At 38.2% G+C, this 14,857-nt stretch overlaps 1 protein-coding gene across 1 annotated transcript; it reads right to left on the reverse strand.

The window, feature by feature from the left end:
* Positions 1-9,529: 9,529 nt before the first annotated feature.
* Positions 9,530-10,081, reverse strand: LOC136030691 (uncharacterized). The gene has a single exon (XM_065709759.1). The coding sequence runs from the start codon at positions 10,079-10,081 to the stop codon at positions 9,530-9,532; it is 552 nt and encodes a 183-aa protein (XP_065565831.1).
* Positions 10,082-14,857: the final 4,776 nt, after the last annotated feature.

Below are 14,857 nucleotides of genomic sequence, written 5' to 3' on the forward strand. Positions count from 1 at the left end.
GTATGGCCATAAGCCTTCAATAAAAGCTAGATTATAATGGTACAATAAAGTGTATTTATAATACGCCATTAGCTCTGTGCGTGACCACCATATATACAATGGAATGATCTGATCGTTATCATATAATTAATTCTTAATTATGCAAGGTGTTTTGAAAATAGTTCTTGTTTAGCACCTAGATTAAGAGAGTAATTTAATGAAGAAAATTATGGCTTTTGAGAAGGCTATAAAAAGATGGATGTCTGCGTAATGATGTTCAAGTCTAAAGCCAAAAAAATTGATGGACCTAATTTGATAAGCCGAATAGATAGCTGCTATTCATTTAGCAGAAAAATCCTGGTTGATTGGTTCACTATAGAAACAAACAAAGAAAAAGATGTGATGAGCAGGCACGTCAATGGGGGGGGGGTTGTCTCCCTTACACTTTTCACCCCTTTAAATTTTGAATTTATTATGACATTTTCGTCAAGGAACACAGAGCCATTGAAAAAATAAATAAAAAACAATTGTTTTGAACGGTTAACAAACAAATAGCAAGCACTATAAATAGATGCTGTCGAGGTTTTTGTGTAACTATTCTAGGTTTGGCTGTATTGGCATTCCAAGGGCTTGCTCAGGGTTTTTGGAGCGGGGAGGGGGGTCCAAAAAGAACTTAACAAAATATTCAAAAAAATTGCTTATATTCACTTTTTTTAGTTTCTGACAAGTTGGATAAATATTTTGGGGGGAGCTGAAACCATGCGACTCGCTCTTCTTAATGCGTTCTTAAGACATTCATTTAATTTTTTTACTAGTCAACACTATATAACAGTTCAATCAGTAAAAAAATAATTCCCGTCAGTATGTAATAATCATTTTTATTCCCGGTATGTAACTTACATACTTCCGTTAAGTATGCAATTTACCCGTCGGTAAAAGGTATGAGATTCTGTCAATAATACCTATCAGGTGCCAGTGGTGCCAATACCCTAAAATATAGGGGGGAAGGGTATTTTTCATTTTTGTTTAACAAAGATCGAAAAGAGAAGGTATTTTTCAAACTCTCGGAATAACTTGTCTCCAATTATAGCCATCCCTCGTAAGTGCAGAGGCTGGTAGATCTTATTCTAACACTGGATTGCTTATAATAAATATTATGGGATTTAACAAAGGACAAAAGTAGAATCAAACCCAAAATAAAATTTCTGCATCTTTTAAACGACCCATACAATCTAATAACCATAATTTCCATTTTGTGAAGTTGTGTCTCACCCCTAAATGCATGCCACATTCAGGCTAAAATTTTACCTACGTATCTTGAGGTGATTTTGGAAGATTCTATTTATATCAAAACAAGTTCAAAGCTTGATAAAAGTATATCACAACCGTAAGAGATCGATTCAATACAAAAATGTAGGTGGCCAGGGTTTCCCCCCCCCCCCCCACTGAAAAATTCTCCCAAACCCCCAGCGTGGAAAACACCCCTCAGCAAAAATACCCCCCGGAAAATACTTCCCAGAGAAATACACCCGAGGAAAATACCCCCTCCCGCTGAAAATCAGGCTTTCCAAATTTGAGAATTGTATTTGAGTTTTTTTTTTAGTTTATTTGAGTAGTGCTTAGGAAATTACACAGATAGAATTCTTGCCAGACAATTTGATCTCCGCTGAAAGGAAATTATTCCCAAAAATTTTGGAATAACTTTGCAATCATCCTAACTTCACTGATTTATTGAGGATATTAGTTTTTTTTTTTTTTAATTATGCCAGGGACGGCAATAGGATATATATAGGCAAATAGGCAAAGTTCCCTATAATTTCATGAATTGGTACCTGGACTATACAAAGGGAAAACAAATTTATTCCACTAAAAATTCAGGAAGAATAGCAAAATGTATTTGTAAAAGGGATGCCCTGTCCTCAACACCTCGCTCTTTACGCTAAACTTTGACTCTTCGCCACGACTCTACTTTTTAAAGTAATAAGAAACTTTAGCATAAAGAGCGAGGTGCTGAGGAGGGGGCTGCCCCTTTCACATACGGAATATTTTCTGTTCGTTTTGAGTTTTAATGTCGCTCCTTGCTTTCAGTTGAGAAAACTTTTTTTTTCAATCTAATTTCTGATTGTTTTTGAAATAATGCTGGGAAATCCCTGAGACGCAAAATCGTGTACACGATTTTTGAAGCCCATGTGCAAAACTAATCCATCAAGAAATAATAAATACAATTATTTGCTAATATGTTGATATTGCAAATTAACTTTTTGCTCTTGAATTTCCCAATATCTTACCTCTCCGGAGTTTACCCCACCCCCACTCCCGCGTTTAGCCCCCTCGGAAAATACGCACCAAGGAAATTATCCCACGGAAAATACCCACCTCTCGTGGAAAATAACCCTACCCTCGAAAAATACCCCCTCCCTGGAATGTACCCCCAACGGAAAATATTTCCCAGGTAAACAACCCCCCCCCCCCCCGAGGAAAATAAGGATTTTCAAATTTGAAAATTGTATTTGATTTTTTTTTCCGTGGGGATAAGGAACTTTGGTACTTGTGTATTATACGCCACTCGCTCAAGTTTACGCTACGTAAAACTCAAGAACAAACCGGTTTCTTCGTTCGTTTCTTTCAGCTTAGCGTGGGACAAGACAAAGACAAGTGACAGAATAGATGGGAAATATATAATTTGGGCCATATATTTGCACATAAGGTGAGGGGAGAGGTAAAGTATCTGGACAGTTTGAAGTCAGAAAACAATTCTTACTTCATAATATGCAGAATAACTGCAGCTAACACACTTTGCATGCAGACCCGCTACACTTCACCAGCCCCCACCCACCCTAATGTGTAAATATATAGCCTAAATCTGTCTCTAAAGTAATGAAGAAACTAACGAAGAAACCGGTTTGTTCTCTAGTTTTACACATCGTAAACTTGAGTGAGTGGTGTAAGTTGAGTAAGTATCGGAGTTTTTCATGGAGAGAAAGAGCCGGTGTTTCCCGGCATTGTCTAAAAACGATTCAGAAATTAAATTAAAAAGACCCAACAAGTTTCTTCAACTGAAAGTAAGGAGCAACAACAAAACTTAAAACGAACAGAAATTGCTATTTATTTGCATATTATGCGCAATCTATAAGTAAATTATATAGGGTGGGGGGAGTATAGCGGCTCTGCGTGTAAAATGTGTTAGCTACAATTGTTCTTCATATTATGAAGTAAGAATTGTTTTCTGACTTCAAACTGGCCAAATACTTTACCTCTCCCCCCACCTTATGTGCAAATATTTAGCCCAAATTATATATTTCCCATCTATTTTGTCACTTGTCTCACGCTAAGCTGAAAGAAACTAACGAATGAAACCGGTTCCACTGTGCGCCAATGGATGAAGAACTTGATTGTATGCCAAAATTCCTTCCCCCTACGCAAAATGAAAAAAAAAAACAAAGCTCAAATAAAATTCTCAAATTTGGAAAGCCTTATTTTCCACCGCTGGTTATTTTTCGGGGGGTAATTCCTGTGTTTTTTTCACTTGGGGTATTTTCCCTCGGGGAGGTACTTTTTTGGGGAAGAGGTATATTTTCCGCGGTGGGGTATTTCCCTGGGGATATTTTTCGGAGAAGAGTGGGGGGGGGGGGTAAACACCGGGGATAAACGCCAGGAGAGGGGCAAATACCGGCCACTGTGCCTTTAGTTATTTTCCCTCCGTTTTTTACAGTCAAAGACTACAACATTCTGTTTTGTGATATATTTTTTTTATTATTTGCTGATTGTTTCATTACATAAACTGCTTTTAAAATATTCAAACATGACTTAGTTAATATCTGAAGCCGACATCATAACGTAGTTGAAAATTGGTCAAGGTTAGACCAACTAAATAAATTTTGGGGGAAAAGCTTTAACTTCCACTATACTTTACCCCCAACCCTCTAATTTCCCATATATCACTCTTGTTTTCGCTGTTTATCCATAAATTTAATTAATGATGACAAAATCGAGAAACAGAAAAACACACAAGAAGTATATAATTTGGGCTATATATTTCTACATAAAGGAGGGGGTAAAGTATAGAAGAAGTGCCTTCAAATTTTGAGTTAAAAACTTTTTTTATACCTTAGACAACATTTTGATCTTGAACCAAGATCCCAAATATGAAATAAGCAGTGTGGTAACAAAGAGTAGCTTTTTTTTATTCCTGATTCAACATTGATTCTAGTAATGCTAAGTGCATTAAAAAAAGGTTTTTAGAAAACGTTAAGGGGTATGTTGAATTAAACTGAAACACACTAAGGACATGCAGGTTGTCAAAAGGACCTTAAAGCAGTATCTCAAGAGCGGTATAGGGTATTATGTTGAAACTTTTAGGGAATACTGAGGGGTAAGTTGAACTAATAAAAAATGTAATATGTGCATACTACTACTTGTAATAATATTAGTACTAATACTGCTACTTCTAAAGTGCAAATTATGTTCAAGTCTATAGAAGGTACGGGGCCGTCAGCCTTACTCCTCTTTGTTTTTGCTTGTTTTGAGTTGGCTCAGTTATCTATTACAATTTCTGAATCTTTTAGGTTTAATTTATTGATTGATGGCTATTTATGGTAATTTTACGCTTGAAAAATTATAATTTGGCGACATGCCCTCGTATATACAATATAATTTATGTTCGATTAAGTATTAACCTCGCTCTTTACTTGTGTTCGAAAAATTTACTCTTATGCTTATTTTCGTATTTAATATCAAATTAAGAGTTCACTTAAAGTTGGAAAAATTCCGCCTCTTAAAATATTTGATATAAAATATCGAAATGGATTTCCAGTCTTAATTTTCATGGTTTTCAATGAAGCTTCTTCGAAAAATATTTGTATTAGCTACTTTTGACTTTCTGTGCAAGTAAGTATATTAATGTATCTTAGAACCTCGACCTAGGTCCAGGTCTTAGGGTGTTTGCCTAAGAGGGCGAGACCTACAGCCTGAATCTATCAAAAACTCGAGAATTTTCTAATTTTCCTCATTACTTTCTATAAACCTCATACTGTTCACCCTGTTTTGCTTTACTAAGCAAAAATATGCAACTTCCCCTCCCTAAAGATATACCCTCTTTAAATTAATTGTTGGACATGTCCCTATTGGGACTGCCTTCAAAATGCACAAAACGGCATAAAACTGCCGAGCAGTCGTCCTATGAAAGCTTCTTAGTTATGGTATGAACGTCCTCCTCAAGTAGAGAGTCTCCTAGTTTTTCTAGCCCTGATTTCTTCAAAATAAAAGAAAATTTTGGAAAATATTGAGCTACCATCAACATTTATTTTTAACTTCAATTTAGCTTCTCTTCAAGCATATCAGATTCATCTACTTACTATCTGTAGAATCTAAAAAAGCAATTATGGTCAATTTGCCTTTTTTATCAGTATTACTCGATTTTAGGGGATTTCTTGGGCAGGGGTGACATACCCAAGGGAATTGCTTGAAACTTCCTGGCGACAGTTTTACCCTAACTATTATCATTTTCTTATCTGTTCATCAAAGCCTTGCTGCTTTATCGCACCAGGCAGTGACATTTGCTGAAAGAATTGTTGATTGATATGTTGAATTTTTAAGAGTTACCTGTTTCCTTTTTACTTCTTTTTCATGAATAATTGAAGTTGATTTTGTAATTTTTACTATTTGGTGGCTCACATAGATACAGGCTGTTGTTTTGTTGTCGTATACCTACGAAAAAATCATTGAACCCCATTGTATAGGCTTACAGACCTTATATGCAAATGTTTGGAATTGTAAAACAATAAGAAATTTACCCAAGACAGTGAAACTCGTATATATTTCGAAAATATTCTGGTTAGTTAGGGAGGGAGGGAGATGCCTAAAGGGTGGATTTTTATGCCAAAACGTCCCAATCCTCATCGAACCTTCAGACAAATACTGAAGTAGTTTTAAGGGAGACACGAGGGAAGGGTAGACGTAGAAATAAAAATATAATCCCCAGGGTCACATCCAGGACTTTTGTTCAGGGGATCGGAGTTACATATTTTGCCTCGAAGCTCCAGAATAATGAATGAAAAATCAACATTCAGTTTGCTTTTTTTCTGTAGTCTGCAATTGTTTCTGGTTCTAATGAGTTTGATAACAAATGACTTGGAAAACAATACCTTGATCGGTGGCTGACGTTTAACTCCCTCCCCCCGGAAATTCCATCCCCTGAAAATACCACCCCCACGTGGTTAGTTGGTCTTCAGTTACTTTGGATTTAAGAGATGGGGTAGAACTGTCAATTTCTGATATAATGAGCACACTCCAAAGTCTCTGCGACCGTAAGGTGGAGGTGTGTATGAGGAAGGGCCAGTCCCCTTCCTATATAGAACCAATTCTGCTCACTTTTGGCGCTTAATGATAATCCATACTTTCATAATAACAGCGTAGACCAGAAATATTCCCAAAAATCATAAGGGAGTAGACACCACTTTCCCCCTTTCATGCGTTTTTTAAAGTTTCTTTTGTCCCCCAAATAAAAATAGCCCCCCCCCCCAAAAAAAAATAATACTGGTTACGGCCCTAGGGATTGTACATTAATATCTACCTCATCCTCCTCTCATCATTCCAATAGAACCAATTCTGTATATATCTGTATTTATGTGAGAGCAGGGATGTTTTGGCACTAAAATGCACCCTTTGGGATATCTCCCTCCAGGACCTAACACACGATTTCTGTTCTCGCGGACTTAATTTAACGAAACCGTGGAGACAGTCGGTCCACCACCCCTTGTGAATGAGAACGCGTCTACTGGGCATAATTTTGTATCTTTAAGGGGGCTTTTTTTTTACAGTATCGAATTAGCAAACCAAGCATTTATGTACATAATGTATCTACAGAGCCGATCAAGAGTTTTTGTCAAGTAAACTAACTACCTACGAAACGAAATCTAAACTACGATTTTTCTTCCCTGCAAAACGTCTACGACTTTTTCGTGGCAGACATCAATTCTCTATGGATGGCCAGAAGGGATAAACCACTCAGACTTTCTTGTCCCGTTGAATTTCTTAGCCAGTTTTTTAACCTTTTAATTATGGAGAAGCTTCTTTCCGGAGTAGCAGTACTGACAGGCAACGTTGCAAGGACCGTCAATACAAGAGACATGTTTGGAAAAAAGGTGGAGTCGCGTTCGTGAAGAGAAAATACAACACAAGAAGACTTTTCTGTGATAAAAGGTTTTTCACATTTGCTGCGCCAAAACTCAACCTCTTGTTTCAAGCAGTCTGGCCTGGGAAAAATATCACTATATGACTCTAGCCAAGACTCCCACTTCATGGTTTTGGGATCAGCTGATACAATCTTCAAGAGACAAGGATGCTGAGACGAGACAACAGATTCTGGTGGAGTTCAAAGCGTTATTTCAGCTCCAATATGAAATAGTCTAGAAAAGGAATAAAAAGTGAGGTTCTATAGTGAGTGAGAAGACCAGAATAGTCAAGATGAGACATCCTTCCGGCTCTTGTTCTTGGGTGAGTCGTCTCAAGCCCTAAAATAGTTGCAAAACACTAAGCTTTGTCAAAAAGAGGAGTGAAGGTAGCGACATTATCTTACCGCACTGTCATTGTTCTAGAAAGAACAGTTTTTACGTGTCTACAATTGGCAGCCAAGTTGAAATCAACCAATTGAAGAGTTTAGCACAAAGGCAGTGTCAGGCAGAATAGTTCCTTTACGATATGGAGACTTATAATGAGCTGTGATTGGTTTTTGACTTCCAGCATTGGCGACGCTTTCGCAGACGTTTCTGTGCTGCTCTTCTCCTCAAGAGCTTCGAAAGAACCCAGGAAAACGGATAACTGAATTATGGAGCCCGACCCATCTTGTTTTGCAGAGTCTGGTCAGGTTCTGTTTTCGCGTATCCGGTAAGATTTCATTGATCATTTCCTTCATATTTTGGGTTCTTAGTGGCGAAGCACTGTAGAAATCAAAAGTTTGCGATAGGGTCCCAAAAAAAATGCTTAAAAGCTGGAATAGAGCAAACGCATGAAAGCACCTTTGGATACTATTAGCGTGAACGCCTGAATGGCCTAAACGCCTCTAAAAGGGCCATTCATCGCTGCCACACCATCATACCCCTGGCCAACCATCTTAAGTCATGTCGAAGGATTTTCAAAAAATGGGAAATTGCCGAATCGAGACCTTATCCAGATAGATCCGTAACTGGGACAAAACCAAGAAAATTCTCGTGAACATTTCCAGCAGAGGTGTAGTGGACGCAAACACACAGCTGCTCCATACTGGAAACGTCTGCCGTTTCGCCGGCAAGCACCGAAAAGCAAGGACTTGCGTTTTTTGACATGGACTGGTGGAGAATTTCTCCACAAGCGGCAATCAGACCATTCTGAAACTTTGGTGAAACATTTGCTGCTGCGGAAAAAAGATGTTTCACCAGATTTTCGTCACCAACCGTTACCCTTAGTAGCAAAAAAGTTTGGAAATTGTAATCATTTGAGATGGTTCTGGACCCCTGAATGAAATGGGACCGGAATCGTCTTTACTCTGCAAGGAGTTGCCTTCTACCAAATACTACAGTTTCAAAATTTGGTCTCAGTTTCTGACGATTTTCCTAAGCCTGTGCTGCCCTTGCTGTGTCTATCTGGTTGATGATGTTACACTGTCTTTTCTCCGCAACAGAAATGAAGTTGTCTGCGGTTAAAGTTTTTTTTTGTAAAACTGTGTTTGTGGAAGACTTGTGTAGCATTCAATTGAATCCTTCCAGTTCCTGAAGGGTTTGCTGACAAGGTTACCTAAGCACTGGTGTCTGCCTTTGCCAGCTGATTCGGAAGAAAAAAGAAGACAGAATTAATAAAAAGCACCGTCCTCAGATTACGAATAGGACTGCCAGCTGAAAAAAATCAGCCAACCCAATTGAAACTTTTTTCCCCAGATACTGGAAAAGTATATGCAATATCTGGAGTCCGAAGACTTTTCAGCCGAAGAAGCTTGGATGCTATGTTGAGTGACGACGAATTGTTAACAAACCGTCTGATGTCGTTTGGAACCAAATAAGATTGGGTAATAGCGTGCTGTAAAGTGACTTTATCGAGTTGACTGGAATGCGAGTCAAGTTTAGCGTCCTCAAGTATAATCTGAGCATCAGCAACCACTTCCCTGTAATCTAAGCCTGCAGGGGCATATTAGCAATCCGATGAAGACCGGCCAACGTCACCACGGTATTAAGAATAACGGTATTAAGTTAAGAATTCGTTTTGGGTGCAAAAAACGATGTTATATCACATTTGCTTTTCATTTTTCGAATCGCTCTTCACTTAACAAAGTTGGAAACTAAACTGACGAAACGAACTGTCTTGTAACCCCTTTTTGTTTCCTGTTTCACAATTAAAAGTTTGCAACGTTTGACCCACTGACTGCAATTGACTTACTTGACTTAACGTTTTTTCTCAGCAGGGTCGCCAGCGTAGAGGGAACTGGTTGACAGTGCCGTCACTCTTGTCAAAGTAGCTATGTGCAGGGCTAAGGATGGGGCCTCATTTGGGTTGTTGTTGCGGCTGAGCAGGCGTTGGTTTATTACATCTGCCCATCTAGTGCGTGGCCTTCCTCGAGTGTAATTCCAGCCATTTTCCGAGGAATTGAAGTCCGAGATGATCCTCGCGGGGGACGGAGCAGGTGGCCGTACCACCTTAGAGAGCGGGCTTTTACTTGGGTAGAGAGGTTTGCCATCTTGAAGGTCTTCAGAACCCCAGTATTGCGGATCTTGTCATACCATTTAAAGCCTTCAAATTGACGGAGGTGTCTATTCTGAATGGTATCGACCTTTCCTAGCTGTGTCTGGGTTATCGGCCATGTCTCAGATGAGTACAGCATGATGCTTGAGACTGTGGCGTTGTAAATTCGGGCTTTGGTATGGCGGCTAATTTGCAGTTTGTGGAAGACTGCTCTCAGGAGTGGTCCGAACACAAAGCTTGGCTTGGCTGATCTGGCTAAGATTTCGGCGTCAAGTGTACCACTTGAGGATATAATTGATCCGAGATATGTGAACTGCCTTACCACATCAACAGCTTGGCCGTTAATCTCAACAGTTGATGGTGGTGCTGACGCTGTCTTTTCCATGGGCATCATTTTTGTTTACTTCCAGTTGATTTGCAGCCCAACTCTAGAGGCTGTGGAGGAGAGCGTCTCGAGTGCAGACTTAAGTTGGCCGAGATTGTCACTAAGGACAGCTACATCGTCCACGAAGCCAACATCAGACAGAATCCTCCTGGCATAACTGATGACGAAAGAGTGGACATGGTGCGTCTCGTTCAGATTAAGGTAGATGACGCAGTTAAACAGCTCAGGAGCAGCAGCGAATCCTTGCCATACTCCATTTTGTATGGGGAAGGAAGAGGAAAGCTTCCTGTTAACCATGACGGCGCTTTCTTTGTTGCTGTAGAGTCCTTTGAAGAGGCTGAATTTCTTTGTGGATAGGCCCGCAGCTTTTAAGATTAGCCAAAGGGACGGTCTGTCAACAGTGTCAAAGGCAGAACGAAAGTCAATGATAGCTATGTAGGCTTTTTTTTTGTTAAATTCCACTGTCTTCGCAACGATCTTTCCAACCGTGTGAATCTATTCAGTTGTCGATCTTCTGGCATGAATCCCACTTTTTGGTGGCGGCGCAAGGCATAAAGCGAGACTGCAATAGATTAGTGATTATCAAGGTTAGTGTTTGCAAAAATTTGTTTGTATGCATTTTTGTTACTTTTGTACGATTCAGACAAAAACTTGGGGGGGGGGGGGTCAAACCGGGTGAACCCCCATGGGTACGGTCTTGTCTCTCTCCCTAACTACAAAACAATCAGATAACCCTATTGTAGAAGTTTAATTGCCTTTTTAAGTTTTGCAATTCATCCCTTACTTACAGATAGTATTTATGGTTGAGAAACACACGGACACTTTTTGCTGGGGACTTATTCTGCAGGGAGAGGGGCCTGTGGGGAAATTTCTGGGAGTAATTTTCTTTCAATGGGGATCAAACTATTTGCCAAGAGTTTTCCGTGGAAAATGTGGGTGATATCTACAAAGGTGCTGCAAGGTGACACTTCCCTTCTAATTGGCACAAAAAATGTTTCTAGCGTTTATTTTAATCATTTATTTGACTGAAGTGATTTGTTGCATAGTACAGTGGCCTCTTATTAAGGAGAGGTGGTAAATCTTTGCGAAGAGAGGGGATGAGATAACCAAAGGAGCACGTTTCGATGGCCTAATTTTCTAAGTCTCAATGAGCCTTCAGATGAAAATTAAATGATTATTTGAGACTTGTTGTCTAATTTTTCTTAGTTCCCATTTTTATTTTCTGTTTACGCTTTTATTATTGGTGCAGAGGCGGGAGGGAGTACAAGTGATCAAGTTGGTTCAGGTTATGTTTGATGAAATTGTGCACAAAAAATGAATTGCTTTTTTTTCTAAAATTTTAAGGTACTTAGGGTATGTAAATTCCTGTTTTTCACTTTCTCTAGCACTTCTCAACTAAACTAAAAAAACACAACTGAAAAAATCCTCTAATTTGGAAACCCTCATTTTCCATGGCGAGGGGGTATTTCCCACAGGGGATATTTTCCGGGAGGTTATTTTCAACGGGGGATATTTTCCAGGGAAGGGGTAAATGCCAGCCACCACCATAGAGGGAAAGGTTTTTGGCTCTTACTTCCCTTTAATTTTTCTGATTTTACCTTCTTTTGTTATTTTTTCCATGCAATTCATATTCTTTGTTTCGCTTTCGAAGTTTTACCCCCCTCCCCAAGTCTTTCCTGTGTACTTGCTCGAACACTAGAACTTATTACATTAGAAGTTGTGCATTTGCCCCATAAGTTTAAATATGACATCAAGAAATTACTGTCATGTTACCTTAATCAAAATTTATTCTTTCAATTACAACATCTACATGATGGTAACATTCGGCAAAAAAGAGTATCAAGTATCGAGTTTTTAAAAAGTTTTAAACATTTTTAAAAAGTAGAGTTGAAAGAGTAAAACTTTAGCGTAAAGAGCGGGGTGTTGATGAGGAAGTAGCCCCTTTCATATACGAAATAATTTCTGTTCGTTTTAAGTTTTAATGTCACTCCTTACTTTCAGTTAAAAAAACTTGTTTTTTTATTTAATCGTACTCAGAGATCTAAATTCGCTTTGTTTAAGTTGATAGATCGGTGCTGGGATGCTCACAAGTAATAATTTACTTCTATCCTTTTCAATTAAAAGAATCCCCTAGAATTTAAGAAGCGTCCGTCTCGGGGTATTTTAATTTCTTAAACCGCATTGACCTGCCGTAACATAAAAAAAGAAAGCGAACAAAAATGGTGTTTTTAAAGGCCAAACGAACATACTGAAGAAAACACAGAAAGCGAATATTTCGAGAGAACAACCGTCTCTTTTCTTCAGCGCGAACAAAATAATATAATCAAGGAAAAATCACAAACCAAAAAATAAACGCGGAAAGTATAACAAAACCAATAAAAAAAAACAGCCAAAAAATAAAGACAAATAAAGTCCAATAAAAGACCAAAAATTGTAATAATTAAAATCAAATACCTAACAACAATAAAGTGAGATATTCGTCAATATCCGTCATTTACATAAAATTCAAACAAATATGAATTGCCATCGACGGATACTAATGAACAACTGAGAAATAAAAGAAAAAAATCATTCACTCAAACAAGCGAAGCAGCAATTAAGTAAATAGGATAACTAGGTCACCTGATTTCTGATTTTAATCATTGTATTTCTTGCGGCTACCCTTTGAGACCTATGGGGCTTATGACGTATTTGATTATGTGATTGGGGAAGTGGTTCAAGGTTTATTTTAGGGACTACTAAAGTATCGGCTTCTCTTTTGGGAAAACCGAAATACGACTCATTTATTCTTGAATCACCTGAATCTCTGTTCAAAGCTAGATCTAAATGTTGGTATTTAAAAATTTCAACAGCTTCTCTGTAGTGCTGGACAATGTAGTGCTCTGTTTTGTCGCTCGAAATTAGGTTAGCTTGGTTAAATACTCAGACAGTATGTTCATACTCAGACAGTATGGTCTGAATTATCAAACATATGTTTTGAGAGGGCAGAGTAAAAAAATTCTGTTTTTTTCCACTTGTTAAGGGTGTTATTAATTGAGGTAGAGTTATAGAATTTATTAAACTAATTGGATAAGGTTCCCAAATAAAATATCTCTAAGGTGGTCAAGCTCTGAAACCAGGAAACGTGGATAACAAACTTTCAATGCTATGTCAACTAGATGTGATCACTCCTCTTTTCACAGCAGGAGAATGATTGGAGGAATAATTTAAGTAACGGTCACTATGTGTGGGTTTTCTATAGACCCCTAAGTCAAAGCATGTATCATTTCGGTGAACCAGGATATCTAAGAAAGGAAGACGCCTTTCTATCTCTAATTCCTGAGTAAATTTAAGTTTCGGAGCCAAGGAGTTAAGCAAGTGAAGGTAAGTTCCTTTATCTTTAAAACGAACCCAAAAATCTGGTTTACAAAAACTTTGCAAAACAGCCTTTTCTTCAAGGTTATTATCTCATGAACAGCTTGGGGGGTTTCAGTTAGAAATTTCAGGGAGTATTGGGGACCCAAGAGGATCTAACATTTTGTTTTGGTGGAGGGGCAGTGGTAAATCGAACGAAACTATGCGAAGAGTTTATCAAAATAACATATCTTTGGAACGATAGATGTGGATTGATCTGAAGGTTTCCGAGTGTTGGAGGGGAGAGGTGGCAACAGGCTTTCATATCTGTGTTTAAAAGGAGGAACTGTGGGAGTAAAAAAGTGCATGTATTTAATCAACCCAAAAGTTACTGAGCTATTAGCCCATGCAGACTTTGAACCTATTTACTGTGAGGCATAACAAAAGACAGTATATTCAACCAGGCTATGAAAAATCGTTTATCTTTAGTCTCTTGGGAACGACTTGTGGGATCAAGCTAAAACTTCCGAGGAATATTTTGTGAGAGCAAGAAAATTCAAGATATTATGTTTGAGAACAGGAATAATGCCGCAAAAAAATTTGTGTCTTCTATTGTGTTCATCAGATAAAGGACCTACATTTTTCTTGAAAGCTTTAAACTTATATCCGTAGCCTACTCTAGTGAAGAGCCGTCGTAGCCTACCCTTATACACTCAAATAACTGAAAAAAAAAATCTGTTTCGCCCGAGAGGTCTTGTTTTTTCCACCAAAGAGTAATACTTTTTCTTCAGTCCAGTTACCTGACTTTTAATATTCTTGTCATTCTAGACCAAAAGAACTGAGGTGGAGAAAACAGGATCTTATATTTGCTATGAATGAATAAATTGAATGAATAAATGAGTGAATAATGAGTGAATATGAATGAATAAATGAATAGCAAATCAGTGCCAATTTGAATTTGGCATCAGGGAAGAAAAAAAAATCAATACTGGCTTACATGAACAGAAAATTTATTAACAAATGAAAAGAAAATATAATTACAAAAAAATTGTTCAAAATCAAAAATAAAGGTTTTCTAGAGGGGATTTTCAGTCCTGAATTCCAAAAATTGTCATGACAGTCAATGTGTTAACCTTCCAAAGGCTACAACGTTATTTGCCCATAGATCGTGATGCTAATGGTGTCTCTAGTAGGGTTGCTCGTATTGCATCTCTCAATACCTTTCTTACACCTGAGCATATCTTGGCTAGTCTCTGCCAGACACTACAACCTAAATTTTCCAAATTCTCCCTAAATACTTAATCTAAATCTCAATAAAGTTAACTGCAATTTACTCATGGATGGTCTTTGTCCAATCCAAGTCATAGTTTAGAGAATCATTACTCCTCTTTGTTGCACACTCCCAGGGACCAGCTGACTCTTTCCACATGAGAAACCAAGCCCAACGTCTGA

Source organism: Artemia franciscana, chromosome 8 (assembly GCF_032884065.1).
Source record: "Artemia franciscana chromosome 8, ASM3288406v1, whole genome shotgun sequence".
NCBI classification, from domain to species: domain Eukaryota; kingdom Metazoa; phylum Arthropoda; class Branchiopoda; order Anostraca; family Artemiidae; genus Artemia; species Artemia franciscana.